Here is a 14,132-nt window from a genome sequence, read left to right as displayed (position 1 = left end):
TAATCCTTTCTGTAAAACTGCTGATTCAGTTTGTGCACAAGTTTATCAACATATTTGAGGATGAAGGATAAGGATAAATTCTCCTCTAATTTGGGAGTGCTTTGGCTTGATATTTCTGACAGCACAGGGAACACGCAGAGCTCTCTTAATTGAGAGATTTATGAAATTACAAATATTTCTTACAGCACAAATGCCAAGCTCATCACAGATTTGCACTCATTTAAGCACCTGAGGTGGTGAGTGTGATCTGCCTCGTTTCAACTGGGATGAATTTTGAGGTGCAAAAAACAGGGGCTCGGTCAAGAACGGCCCCAGATTTTCAGCTGGCACGTGTCACTTGTCACCTGCAGAGTCTGCACCCCCAGCATTCCTGGTTTTGTGCCCCAGGTGGGTGGCAAGGACACAGGAGGAGGTCTGGGGTCTGTAACTGGAAGGGAAGAGGCTCAGCCCTGCACTAAAGACCTTGGAAACAGTGGAATAATAAGGAACACGATGTTAATGGATTTTTTATTTATCACTGACAGCTCGTGACATCTTTAAAAAGAAATCATCTACGAGCCAGTGGTGTGGTTTATTCCCTGTTTGGTTGGAGTCAGCACTAAATGAAGATTGAAATGGGATTGAGAGGGGGTAGGGCCGGCAGGGTTTGGCTAAAGATGAGTGAAATCTGTCGTCTGACAGAACCCAGTCAATAGCATTTATCGGGAGCTGGAACATCTTGTGATGTCTTTATGAACTAAATTAGAGATCAGAGTCCTGCTCCCAGGCTCTGCTAACCCTTTCCCTCCACATCCAGCTCTGCTGGCCTCTGCAAAGCCCTCGGAAGCAGCCAGGGCTACAGAATGTGTGTAGTGACACAAGCGCAGCCCTGATGTGTCAAATTTGGGCTTCCACACCCCTGGGTGCACATTCTGCTTTCTTCAAGTCAACAGTCCTGGCTCTGGGAGCCCCCATTCCTATGGGGCTGATGTTTTGTTTTTGAAAAATCAATGGGGGTATTGGTTTGGGCATTTCCTGTTACCTCATGCACATGGTTGCACCTAAAAAAGTAACCATGATGTGCTTAAATATAATAAATGTGCAACCATGATGATGTTTTCAGCTGGTAGATATCAAAGCACTTTATTATGACACTAAACACCGATTATCTATCAAATAAATCAAGAGAATGTTTTTTTTCCTGTGTGCTACAGGCAAGTGCCCTACAGGCCATACCCCCCTCAGGCTGTTTGGGCAGATATTTCAGCCTTGGAGTGGATCATAATTTTAATTCATTGCAGTAAGAAAATTCCTCTGCAACCAACTTTTTTTTTTTTTTTTTTTAGAGGTTTGATCTAATCTCTTACAACTACAGATCAAAGGTAGTGAAAGCTGGTATTAAAGGATTAGCTAGGTCACATTGAAATATGTTTTAAAACAAGCCCAGGGACCTTTAACTTTTCTGAAGCAAGTGCACACATAAAACAGGATTTTTAGGCTAACTCTCTATGACTTTAAACAGAAAACAAACTGCTGGATTAAGTCTGTGAGTCATTCCTTCAGGTGATGTGGGGAGCACTTTATGTAACACAACCTGGAGAACATCAGCAGTGACTGAATCTGTCACAGCACAAAGCCAGAGCAAAGTTAAATTCAGTGTAGGCACCACTTGTGCACACGCCCAGCTTCCCGTGTTTTTATTCTCTTTTTGATGATTGCTCATAAGAAATTAGCAGCTTCAGCCCAGGCTCCTTTTTATCCTTTAGCTGACCTCTCCTGCTCCCCTGTGGCACAGGGGTGCTTTCCCTCTGGCTGTCAGGTGAAGATGAGTGCTTCTTTGCAAGGATGTTGATGCCACTCTCTGGACCTTATCAAGCCATTATTCCTTTTTTTTTATTGCCAGAATTTCCTCATTGAAATGAACTTAGAAAGAGAGAGAGAGAGAGTCACCCAGCTGATCACTGCTGAGGTGAGCCTGACTCCAGAAACTTCAGTTTTAACAGAGAAGGGCTTGGAAGTGGCATCAAATCCAGTCCTGGTTCAGCATTCCCAGTGAACACCAAACTTGCTCCAGGAGGTATCAGAGTGATAAACACAGTTTGGGGTGGTGGGTGGCTTTTCCTTCCAGGCAAGACTGGCTGGAAATGTCTGTAGGACAAGTTAGAAAAGCCTGTCAGACAAAAATCATCAAGTTTCCACCCAAAGCAGCCAGGCTGTCTCAAGGGGAGGACGTCAGTGCCCAGCAGATGCTGTTGGAGTAGTTTTGGTACTGAACTGGAGCAAATGCCCCAGTGCAGGAGCTCATCTCAGGATGTTTCCTGTTCAGCACAGATAAAGGTTGGTGTTGATTTTCCCCCTTTTGGGTTCAGACTGCCCGATGGCTCAGTGCAGTCATGGTTAGTGCTCACAGCCACCCGCCGGGGCGGAGCTGCTGGCAGAGATAAGGCAGGCCAGCTGTGTGCACCCAAATATTGAACTGCTTGAGACACCCACAGGCTGGAGATGCACCAGATACAGGGGTTATTGATTAGCCTGCAGCTAATGAAGACCTCTTGCCCTTTTAATTACCCAGAGCTGGGCAGTCGAGGGGCTGGGAGGCAAACACAGCGCTGAAAATTGCTGCGAGAATGAACCTAACACAGAAATTGGGTAATTTTGTGCATTTTTCTTGTTCTTATAAACTTCTGACAGCACATTTCTCTGTTGCCTGGCTGCTGAGTAACTGTGACCTCAGATTTGGCATAGCTGAGGGTTCATCCAAATGTGTTTTATTAAATTTAGATTAATCTTGTCCATTATTTATCATTCTTTTTATTAAAACCTGCATTTGAGGCCCAGAGCTGTGGTGTGATGTAGCTGGGCAGCAGAGCTCAGACTCAAAGGGAGAATTACCAGGTGATACTTTTGTCCAGGCTGATTTCCTTAAATTGTTCTGCAATTATTTAAGACTGGAAGATAAAAAATTGATCCAGTGGTGCAGGCAGGGCAATGGAACTGTCTGTAGGCCCACAGAAAAAAAGAAGGGGCAGTGCATAATTCATGAAGCTTTAACATTAAAATAAAACTGTGAAAGAGAAAAATGGTCCAAAAACTCAGGAATTGCAGAGGACTGGTGTGTGTGGAGAGGAGCCTGGCAGGGCTGGGTAGGGCCATGACCACGGAGTGTTGTGCCAGGGGTTTGTCTTTCCTGGATAATTCCCTTTTTCCCTTTCCCCAGGGCTCTCTGCCAGGCTCTGGTTCATGGGGCTATGGGTGTTGATTGCTCAATCAAATCACAGTGAGATTTGCAATTATGAAATTGGAATTATGAATATCCCCTACAAGCAGCTGGCAGATTTTAATAAGCAAATTGAGAATACGGCTCAGGTTCACAGGACACTCCTCAGATAATCACTTGAGCTTTAGCTTTGCCCAAATTTGCTGTAACCTTCACTTATGAGCAGTTTGAACACCAAGGACTGGAAGCAGAGCAAAAAAAAAAAAACCAGCAGTCTGCAAATTATCCCCCAAAAATCAGTTTTCTGTGAAGTTTATACAACAACACTGGGTATGGCTGGGGGCTGTACCACAAAATGTTATTATAGCATTTGGATATATTAAAAAAAAAGAGCAGGTGGGAATGTTTGGCACAGGAAAACACCCAGAGCCAAGAAATTTGTCAGTGCTAAATCACCAAAAAGCAAAGTGCTGGGTGCAGTTCCTCCTGACCATCACCTGCACTGCAATGGTTCAGGGAACAGCTTCTCTCCAGGAAAAATCTTCACTGCTGCTGTTGGCTCTGCCTGGGAATGGCAGGGAGCAAAATAGACAGGAAAAACTTCAGCACTTCCCATCCTGCAAAAAAAGAAATGCATTTGGAAAAAAATTTTAAAATCAGCCATAATTTTACAGAAGTGCATTCTGCAAGAAAGCATTGAATTTTGAAAAAAAAAAAATTTAAAACAGCCATATATTCACAGAAGTACATTCTGAAAAAAAAAAAAAAATTGAATTTTGGAAAAAAAAATTAATAACAACAGCCATAAATTGAGAGAAGTGCATGATCAAGGGAAGTGCCAACCAAACACTCAGAGCTGTGTTCACTCCATCTGGATTTCAATTGTTTATAGCAGGGGATGAGCCTCACCTCTCCTTTCAAAATGTCTCAAAATTAATTAATGTTTCAGTCATAGTTTGGGTTATTTGGGACCGTTTAAAGGGAGGATTTAATAATTTCCTTAATTTCATGTTTTTCTCTTGCCGTGTGTAATGGAACATCATTTTTGTACATCGTGATTTACAGAAAACCTTCTGGTTTCCACTGAAAGTCAGTTCCCACCTGTCCAGCTTGAGAGTGACAGAGTGGGTGATAAGGTAGGAATTATAGCAATCATTGAAGATTGGATTAATCTCTGTAACTTTCAGCAAAGCCTATAAAAAATAATAGTGTATTGTACCCACACTGTTCTTATTAAAAATGATAAATGACCCCCATTTTTTTGGCTGATACTGATCCCAAAATTTCATCCTTCTCCTCAGCTTTATGGCTGCCATAATCTGGATATTTTAATAGCTTTTCCCATAATAGCTCCAGAGACCTTTTTAAGTGGCAGCCCTGATTTTATGGAAGAGACTTTAAAAAAAAAAAAAAATTAAGAAGAGTTTCTTCTGCTTAAAGGCAGAGGCAAAATATGTGCACGTCCCAAGAGGGGCAAGCAGAGAAATGTTATTTTGGCAAACCACAGGCCTAGGTTAATAATTACTCCGAATTTCTGTGCTGCTTTCACTATAGAGTAGATAAAGGAAATGAAGAAAAATAAGGTTACAACATGTCTGGGTCTGTGCAGGGGATGGCCAGGCAGGTGCTCAGGGGCTGCTCTGGGATTGCAGCTCGTGGAGTTTCTCCTTGCCTTTAAAAACAGCAAATACAGGTCAGAAATTGAGACATATTCTGTGTTTGAGAGATCTGCTTTTAAGGGGATATGAAAAGCGTGGGAAATTAGGCAAAAATCGCATGGAAAGGGCCCCAAATGAGACAGGAGAAGTTTGTCATGAATTCCTCAAGGAGTTAAAGCCTAGTGTGTGGTTAGAGAACCACGGATTGCCTGTTGCTGCCGGTTCCTTGTGCTCCAAGGCTCGGGGTTGGTGACTTTGGGAAAGGGTTCCATCACCAGGAGCCACCCCGGGCTGTGTTTGAAGTGTCTGTTTGCTCAGGAGCTACAGACTGCCTGTGGGCTGTGAGCTGCCTGTCACTTCCAGAGCAATTAGAGAGGCAGACCTTATCAAAAGGAACCCGTCAGCTTGGAGGAGCCATAAATATTGCACCAGGATCTCTCAGGAAATCAAAGGCAGTTGGAGGGGGTATTTATTTACATGCTGCTACACAAGCAGAATCACTTAGAGGTGCTCCAGTCTGTGCTGCTCCCTGAGCTCCACATCCCATTAGTCCCCTGGGGTTTGGGAGAGGGAGAGAGAAAGAATTAGCCAGTTTTAAATGTTACAGAGCAACAATGGACAGCTCCTAATGTCCAATTCTGTGCATTTGGGCAGTTGGATCTCTCTGGCATTGACAGGAAGGCAGAGCTGCACCCTCAGACCCTTACTGTGTTCCAAATTACCAGAGTTTGAAGGTGGCTTTGGGGGAGGTTTCAATGTTTTGCCCTCTAGAAATGGGTTTCCTTTAGTCCCCCTGCACTGGGTTCCTCATTTTGGAGGGATCCCAGCTCACCCATTTGTTCCTGTCTTTGGTCAGATCTCCTCCTCTTGCCCAGCCTCCTGTGCCCTGCTCACCCAGGGCTTCCAACCCTTAAATATTATATTGCAATATATTTTAAAGGTCTTTAAATTTTATATGGCAATTATGGATTGCTCCTAACATTCTGTGTCATTTGGGCAGCTGGATCTCTCTGGCACTGATAGGAAGGCAGAGCTGCACCTTCAGATCTTTTCTGTGTTCCTCAGTTTTATGCAGCCAAATTAACAGAGTTTGAAGGTGGCTTTGGGGGGTGAATTTCAATGTTTTGCCATCTAGAAATGGATCTCATTCAGTTCCTTCCACCACTTTGGAGAGATCCCAGCTCATCCATTTGTTTCTCTCTTTGGTCAGACCTCCTCTTCTTGCCCAGCCTCCTGTCCCTGCTTACCCAGGGCTCCCAGCCTGGCCCTCAGCTCCAGTGACAGAATTATCCCAGACTTTTCAACAGAGGCAGAGCCTGGGAAAAGCTCCTACCATGATTATAGGGTTGGGAAGTCTTGAAAATGCCAGCACAAGGGCTCTCGATGGCTCTCACCAGCAAAGAGATGAGAACTCCTTAAGCCAAAGGCATCATTAGCCACAGGCACAGAACCAGGGGCTACAATGAAAATATTTAACCTGCAAATTAGAAGGGTTTTAGCAATTAAAGTGGTACTGGCTCGCAGAGAATAGCAGGAGCCCTTTCTGGGGTGCAATTATACCTACAAGAACTCCTGGGGGAGGACGGGAGGGACAGGGATTGATCCAGGAATTCCCTCCCCACTGTTTGTCTGTGGCCAGGCCACCATTTCCACAGTCAGAGCAGAATCGCAGAGCTCAGGGGGCTCTGCTGGAAACCTTGGTGTGAAGAGTCACTCCACTTCCAGCACCTCTGTGCATCCCAGGGCAGGGATGTTTATTTGCCTGCTGCTGGCTGTTTCTGGAGGAGCAGGATAATTGTTTGCCGAGAGTAAATTAAAAAAAAAAAAAAAAAATCAAAGAAAACCAACAAACTTAACTACTTGCAGAAAATAATAAGCTGGCTGAGAAGTGGTACCTTGTTTGCTCTGAGTATCCTCTTGACATCAGCATGAGGTTCCTTCTAATGAGATGCACATGTGTAAATATGATGATTAGATATTCCCTCATAAACAGAATTATCATATTTTCCTAAAAGTCTAAGCAGGCATTTTCAAGTCCTGTTGTTACAAATAAATAAATAAAGGCCAAAAGTCTGCATTCAGCCTCTTCTGGCTGGGAACAGTGGGACGTGAGGGCAGAATATATTTTCCAAAGTACCTAATGGTAGTTGAGGTCAATTACAGCCACGACTCATTAGAGTATTAAAACAAGAAGGTGAATTTTAGTGTAATTAGTGTTCCCTTAGAAAGCTGCAGCAGTCTTGTATCCACTTCAGGCTCTTTGAGTGTGTTTGGGCATTTGGCTCAGGCAGATATAACAGGGTTAGACTGCATTAACCTCACTCACAGCCTCTGCAAAGTCTCTCACTTCTTCTTTATGGCTCAAGTAACTTCCAAAGACGCCTTATAAAACACAGAGCCCTGTCTAATTAGTCACAGAGAAGATTACAGCTGCTTAATTTAGTGTTCAGTTTTCTGCTGATTCAGAAATTCCTGAGGAATAAAGCATCCAGTGGGTGATAACACAACTTGGCAGATCCTCCTCACAACTGGCTTTAAGGGGGGAAAAAAAATTAATTAGGGAGGATGAAAGCAAAGCCATGGGCAGGCTGGAATGTTCATGACAAAAAGGTGAGATTCCTGTGAAATTCATTTTATTCTGGATGAAGCTGAAGGAGTAGCAGGAATACCAGATCCATGTGTGGGATCGGAAGCTGGAAATTTGCATTTGGAGTGATGCCTTTTTCTCTGGTCCTAAAAATATGAGCCAGCCACAGTTAGGGTCATTAAAGGTGCACCTTTATGTAAGGACCCTTAAGTGCACAAATTTGCCAGGTGGAAAGGGCTGAGGATGCACCCTGCTCATGATTTATGTACAATTTTTATAGATTCTGCAAATTAGCATATCTGACAAGAACGCCCCAATTAGGAACCTGCCTGGTAAATTAATCCCCCCACTTCTGGTACCTTCCAAATTCTCCCTCCTCAGATGAGATCCAGGCCCTGTTCACAAAAACATGTCTCAAAAAGCTGTTTTCAGCCTTGGTTTCTAAGGAGAGCCAAGACAGCAGAGGGATCCTGGAATTTGTTTTGTCTTTCTGCCTAGGAAAACGTTGAAGCTATGCTATGATAAAAAACTACAAATATATGTGTAGAGAATACAGAGAATATATGAAAGAAAAAAAAGGTAAAAACCAAAATGGCATCAGGGAATATAGAGAAGATAAAAAGGTGAAATCCAAAAGGGCATCAGAGAATATATGAAGGAAAAAAAGGTAAAAACCAACACAGAGCATATAAAAAAAAAAAAAAAACAAACCAAAAACCAAACATATGTATCAGAGAATATATAAAAGAAAAAAGGTAAAAAACCAAAATGGCATCAGAGAATATATAAAAGAAAAAAAAGGTAAAAACCAAAATAGCATCAGGGAATATAAAGAAGATAAAAAGGCAAAAACCAAAATGGCATCAGGGAATATAGAGAAGACAAAAAGATAAAAACCAAAACCACATCAGAGAATATATGAAGGAAAAAAAAGTAAGAACCAAAACAGAGTATTTAAAAAAAAAAACCAAACCAGAACACAAACATATTTATCAGAGAATATATAAAAGAAAAAAAGGTAAAAACCAAAAGGGCATCAGAGAATATAGAGAAGATAAAAACGTAAAAACCAAAATGGCTTCAGAGACTATATGAAGGAAGAAAAGGCAAAAATCAGAATGGCATCAGGGAATATAGAGAAGGAAAAAAGGCAAAACCCAAAAGCGCATCAGGGAATATAGGAAAGATAAAAAGGCAAAACCCAAAAGCGCATCAGGGAATATAGGAAAGATAAAAAGGCAAAACCCAAAATGGCATCAGGGAATATAGAGAAGGAAAAAAGACAAAACCCAAAATGGCATCAGGGAATATAGAGAAGGTGAAAAGGTAAAACCCAACAGGGCCCCAGCAGCCGTGGGGCTCATCCCATGGGCTGTGATATCCCCACTTCTCCCTGCTCACGGCGGGTCCCTTGTGCTTGCAGAGCTGACCTACGCCTGGATCTTCAACGAGTACCCCACCTTTGTGCACCAGGACAACCGGCGCTTCGTGTCGCAGGAGACCGGGAATTTGTACATCGCCAAGGTGGAGACCTCGGACGTGGGCAACTACACCTGCGTGGTGACCAACACCGTGACCAACAGCAAGGTCCTGGGGCCACCCACGCCCCTCGTCCTCAGGAACGACGGTAGGAGCCTCCCAAGCTGCCCTTGGGGGCTTTGTTGTGTTTTCCTGGCTGGGATGTCGCCCAGAAAGTAAAAAGTGGCTGAAGTGTTTCTGTTGGAGTGAAGGGTTTTTTTCCCCCCTCGGGATTTTTCAGTGGTGCTGGAGCTGGGGTTCAAACTCATGGACAGCCAAAGTTGCTCTCCCCACTGCTGGAGCGACTCTGAGAGTCAGGCAGTAATTACAAACGAAAAACCCGCTGGGAGTTGGGCAAAGACAGGAAACAAAATAGATTTTAGAGTCTGGACATAGCAGTTTTTCTCATTTTATGCAGCCCAAAAGTGAACAAAGGCACTTTGTTGTTTCGGTAACTGTTAGCTCAGCCTGTGTTTCCCAGCAGAATTAGTGCTATTATTAGTGGTCTGTGGAATAATACAAAAAAGGGGAGAAGAAAGCAAAAGAGGATTTCTAAATTTATACAGACAATTGATCTGTATCGTTGTCATTTTGGAGCAGATAAGAAAAATACATCTGCATGTTAATTTCCAATTAAAATTAATTAAAATGTCTCTGTTTAAAGGCTAACAGTTGGGACATTTGTTCCAGGAATAGAAATGCAATGTTAGCAACTTTTCCTGGAAGAAAATCCATTGTCACCTCGTGGGATTTGACAAAAATTCCTTGCTTGGAAAATGCAGGCTCCTTGCTGCAGCCTCCTGCCCATCAGGTTGACACAATCCCTGTGGAAGGAGTGGGAAATGCTGCTGCTGCTGAGGAATTGTCACAGCTGGACTGGGAGGGGTGGAGGTGCTGCTTTTCCAGCTCTGCTCCATGTCTGCCCTCCCTTTCAGGGAATTCTGTGTTCCCATAAACACAGCAGCAGCAAATCTGTCCCTCGGAGCTCACAGTGCGTCGTGGCATGGATGACAAAGAGCAATGTTTAAATTTGCCTTGTGCTGACAATTGCAGTGCTGAAATAACCTTTCTAAATATTCCAATAATAGAGGTTTTTTTGCAAACCCTATTGGAAGAGGTGGAGAGGGACTTGGTAGAAGGGTGTGCAGTGGTAGAACAAGGGGAAATGGCTTTAAGCTGATGGGGCAGGGATAGATGGGGAAGGAATTGTTCCCTGTGAGGGTGGCCCTGGCACAGCTGTGGCTGCCCCATCCCACTCCAAAACCTGCTGGGACCATCCAGGTGTTGAGAGCTGCTGCTTCTACATTTCTCTTTAAAATGTGGGATTTTCCATGCCAGGATTGAAACAGTAACAGTGGGAAAGGACCAAAATAGTCCTGGAATAAAATTGCCATCAGCAGCAGCTGTATGGGCCAATTAAACTTCAACATTTCACAGGTGTTGTCAGGAAATGCGTATCAAATCCTCAGACAAATTAGCCTCCTCCTGAATCCCTGGGACTTTCATCCCAAAATTCGTTTTTAAGCTTTGAAATTGGAAGAAAGACACAAAAGCCTCTGAAATGCCACCACGTGGAGCCTCTGATGTGCCCTGACACTGGGAGTGCTCTCCAAGCCACAAACCCAGGGTCTCTTTTAGTCTTTTATTTCCTCCTCCATCCCTGCCACCTGCACAGCTAAGTCAGATGTTAAATCACCCAGGAACAGCAGGAAAAATGAGTTTTTTTCTGCATGGAAATGATCTTGGATTCAGGATGGAGATGTCTCAACTGCTCTGATGTTGCTCCTATAAAGAGGAGACAGCAGGACTCACTTCACACCCTGTATATACTTATGGAGATAGGCAGGGTGTCATTGCAGCAGGAGCCTTGTGCCTTTTCCAGGCACAAATCCTCATTTTTCCAGGCACAAATCCTGATTTTTCAGTGGTTGGAGTTCTCAGTGAGGCTGGGAGAGGCCAGAGCTGCAGGGCTGAGGGGGGGGGGGGTGGTGGCTGTAGCTGATGTCCCACAGCCCCAGGGAAATATTCCCACCCCACTGGGGGGTTTTATCCCCCTGGAATTTCAGCCCTCTGTGCCCAGCCCAAGGCAAAGAAATGGGAATAAATAAAAAGTGAGTGAAGAGAAGGAGGAAAATATCTCCACAAGTTCTAGCAGCTGCTGCTTTGGAGACCACGGGGCACTTCTTGGCTTGATTGAAGCTCACTCAGCAAATATTCAGCATAGATTTTTGGGGAAATTTAGGCAAGATTGCAAAGATTTGGCAGGTCCCAGGTGGGAAAACAGGATTTTGAGCTTTTGGAGGGTGCAGTGTTAAAATGCAGAGGGCTAATGAGTGACATGGCACATAATTCTTGTTTGTATGGTTTGTAAATGCTGGAATGTCACCAGGGAATCCCAGATTTCCTGTTTCATGTACCAGGCAGGACATGAATATGGGGAGAGTATCCATAGTTTTAAAAAATGCATCTAATTTTGACAACTGAGGCCGTGCAGGAGCTTTGTTGAACATCTATTTGCAATTAATGTGTTGGAAGAAAGATGACATAACCTGCTGCTGCATCAGAAAAGGTCAGCAAGCAGAGGTGGGTGTGGTGTCAGCCTCACACTGAGCATTTCCAGCTTTATCACTGGAAAACTAAAGGAAAAAAAACAGGATTTTCTTGCACCCAGTGTGAAAAGCAAGAGCAGTCAGCAGTCACAGGCCAACCTCAGCAGCTCTGATGTGCCCCAGTGTCACTGCAGGCTGCTGCTGGCTCATTTCTGTATTTTTGGGATTCTCCAGGGCTGACCCAGCTCCTCTCCTGCCTTGGCCACCGTCCAGGAAGTGCTGCACTGTTGAGATTGGAACTGCAACCATCAATTAGCTGATAATCACTATTGGTGGAATTCTGCGTGCCGGGTTTAAGGCAGTGCAGTGGCTGGAAACGGAGCCATTTGTCAGGGCTATAATGGCCTTTTTATGTGCACAAATTTTTAAACACAATTTCATAAAGAGGCTGCCACGCTCCGTGATTTACTGGGGCAGTAAAAAATAAAGAAATTACCCGAGGAGTGGAAGATCTCTGTGCATTGAAATCCTGGAAGTTAATAGAAATCTCTCTGTTAACTGCAGGGATTTTAAAACTTTTTCCTAATGGCTGTTTGTTCCACGTTTCATTTCTAGAAGATGCTGAACCTCCCTGATTATTGCTCCCCTTATTTCACAAGTTACCTGCAAAAATCCTGCATATTGAAAAGCAAAAAGTAACAGAGCCATGAAGAGATTTTAATCTTTGGCAGATGGCGTGGAGAGTTGGTTCAGCTTCTCCTCTGGCAGTAAATGGGAAAAGAGCCCACACTCCACGGCTGTTAGGAACAAGCCATGTTTAAAATGAATGGATTAATTGGGCAAGTAATGATGTATAGAACAGCTCTGTGCTAGCACGGGAACACTTGTGAATTTACTGCTGAAATTCAACCAAGCCTTAGCATCTCCTTTATGTTCCCAGGGGTGATGGGAGAGTACGAGCCCAAAATAGAAGTGCAGTTCCCAGAAACTGTTCCATCTGCGAAAGGAACCACGGTGAAACTGGAGTGCTTTGCCTTGGGCAAGTAAGTTTGGGTCCATTATTATTATTAATGATTATTCCTGTGGCTCCTCACGTCCGTGGCGCTGGGTTTGTGGGGTTTGCAGCAGTTCCCAGTGATCCACTCCCCTCAGCAGGAGTTACCTGTGGCCAGTTTTCAGAGCAGCCACAGGGCTTGGGGACTTTTGTTTCTGGAGTAAACACTGGCAACACTTCCAAAATGTCGGGACTGGTAGGAAAATCATCACAAAATGGATGGTTTGGGTTGGAAGGGGCCTTGAATCCCACCCAGTGCCGCCCCTGCCGTGGGCAGGGACACCTTCCACCATCCCAGGGTGCTCCAAGCCCTGTCTTTTGGACACTTTTAGAGCAGCCACAGCTTCTCTGGGCAACCTCTGCCAAGGCATCCCCACCTTCAAATGGATGTGTTTTTACAGCAGAACCCCAAATTCAGCTGGGTCAAACCAGCATTTTAATAATAAAATGTCTCCTGCTTATACGCCGTGATAAACACATTTACATTTACGTTCCACATAACCCACCCGTAATAAAACTCTGGATCCTGTGCCAGGCTCCTCACACTGACCATGGCTTCCTCTGCCTGTGTCATTTTGCCTCCTTTCCCTTCTTCAGCCCAGTGCCCACGATCAGCTGGAGGAGGGCGGATGGGAAGCAGCTGCCCAGGAAAGCCCGGAGGCACCGATCGAGCGGGCTCCTGGAAATCCCCAATTTCCAGCAGGAGGATGCCGGACTCTACGAATGCGTGGCTGAAAATGTGAGAGGGAAAAACGTGGCACGAGGACAACTGACATTTTATGGTAAGCAGGCTGCCTGCTTTCAGGGCTTTTTTTATTGCAGTCGGTGCAATCTGCAGTAAATATTTTGTGAGGACGTAATTTTGCGAGGATATTTTTGAAATGACTTTCTTTTCAAATGGCACATCTCGAGAAGGGTGTAATTTGAAATAAAACCTGGCTGAATGGTGCATATTAATTGGGAATCAGAGCAGCTGGAACAAAAGCACATCCCCAGAAGGACATTGGCATGGAAACGTGCTGGAAATGTTTGGAAGAGTCTTTTTTCCTTCTTGTGGCTTGGAGGGTAAGGCAGGAAATCTGGGGGAGCATCCTCGTGTTACAGCTTGGGATTTATGATGTATGGGTTGCCCCAGCTTTTGTGGATAAATGTTAATTGCTGATAACCAATTAAGAACAGCTTTCAAGGGGATCAGTGATTGAACAATGTGGGGAGTTGGGATTTAACAGTGTCAGGGCAGAGCCCTCTCCCCTCAAAGGCTTTCTGCGCCTGCTCTTCCCTCACTGCAATCACAGTCCTTGAGCCAGGCACTGTGAAATGTCAAATTTCAGCTTCCTAGGCCTGCTCTGTTAAATAGAAGATGCATTCATCCCTCTGATCCCCAGATTTCTGCTGGGAACAGCCCCACAGAGCAAACTGAAAGTGTGGCTTTCCCTGTGTGTAGGCAAGTGAGAGCTGCAGGGAGGGGATTTAGGGGCTGGCTTTGGTACCAAGGTTCTGTTGGAGATGTTTTGGAGAGGAGAAGCTGCAGGTTCCACACCCGACAGATGTGCAGAGACGTCCAGAGCAT

General features: G+C 44.5%; 1 protein-coding gene across 1 annotated transcript in view; it reads left to right on the top strand.

The window, feature by feature from the left end:
• LOC128814146 (contactin-4) overlaps positions 1-14,132 on the top strand; it is a 281,500-nt gene that overhangs the window by 203,463 nt on the left and 63,905 nt on the right. Inside the window, exons 7-9 of the mRNA XM_053989737.1 lie at positions 8,865-9,068; positions 12,449-12,551; positions 13,160-13,344. Of these exons, the coding sequence (XP_053845712.1) occupies positions 8,865-9,068; positions 12,449-12,551; positions 13,160-13,344 (492 nt within the window). The remainder of the gene's footprint in view (positions 1-8,864; positions 9,069-12,448; positions 12,552-13,159; positions 13,345-14,132) is intronic.

Source organism: Vidua macroura, chromosome 13 (genome assembly GCF_024509145.1).
Source record: "Vidua macroura isolate BioBank_ID:100142 chromosome 13, ASM2450914v1, whole genome shotgun sequence".
Lineage (NCBI taxonomy): Eukaryota > Metazoa > Chordata > Aves > Passeriformes > Viduidae > Vidua > Vidua macroura.
Note: the sequence above shows the minus strand (reverse complement) of the source record. Positions and strands in the feature narration are given on the sequence as shown.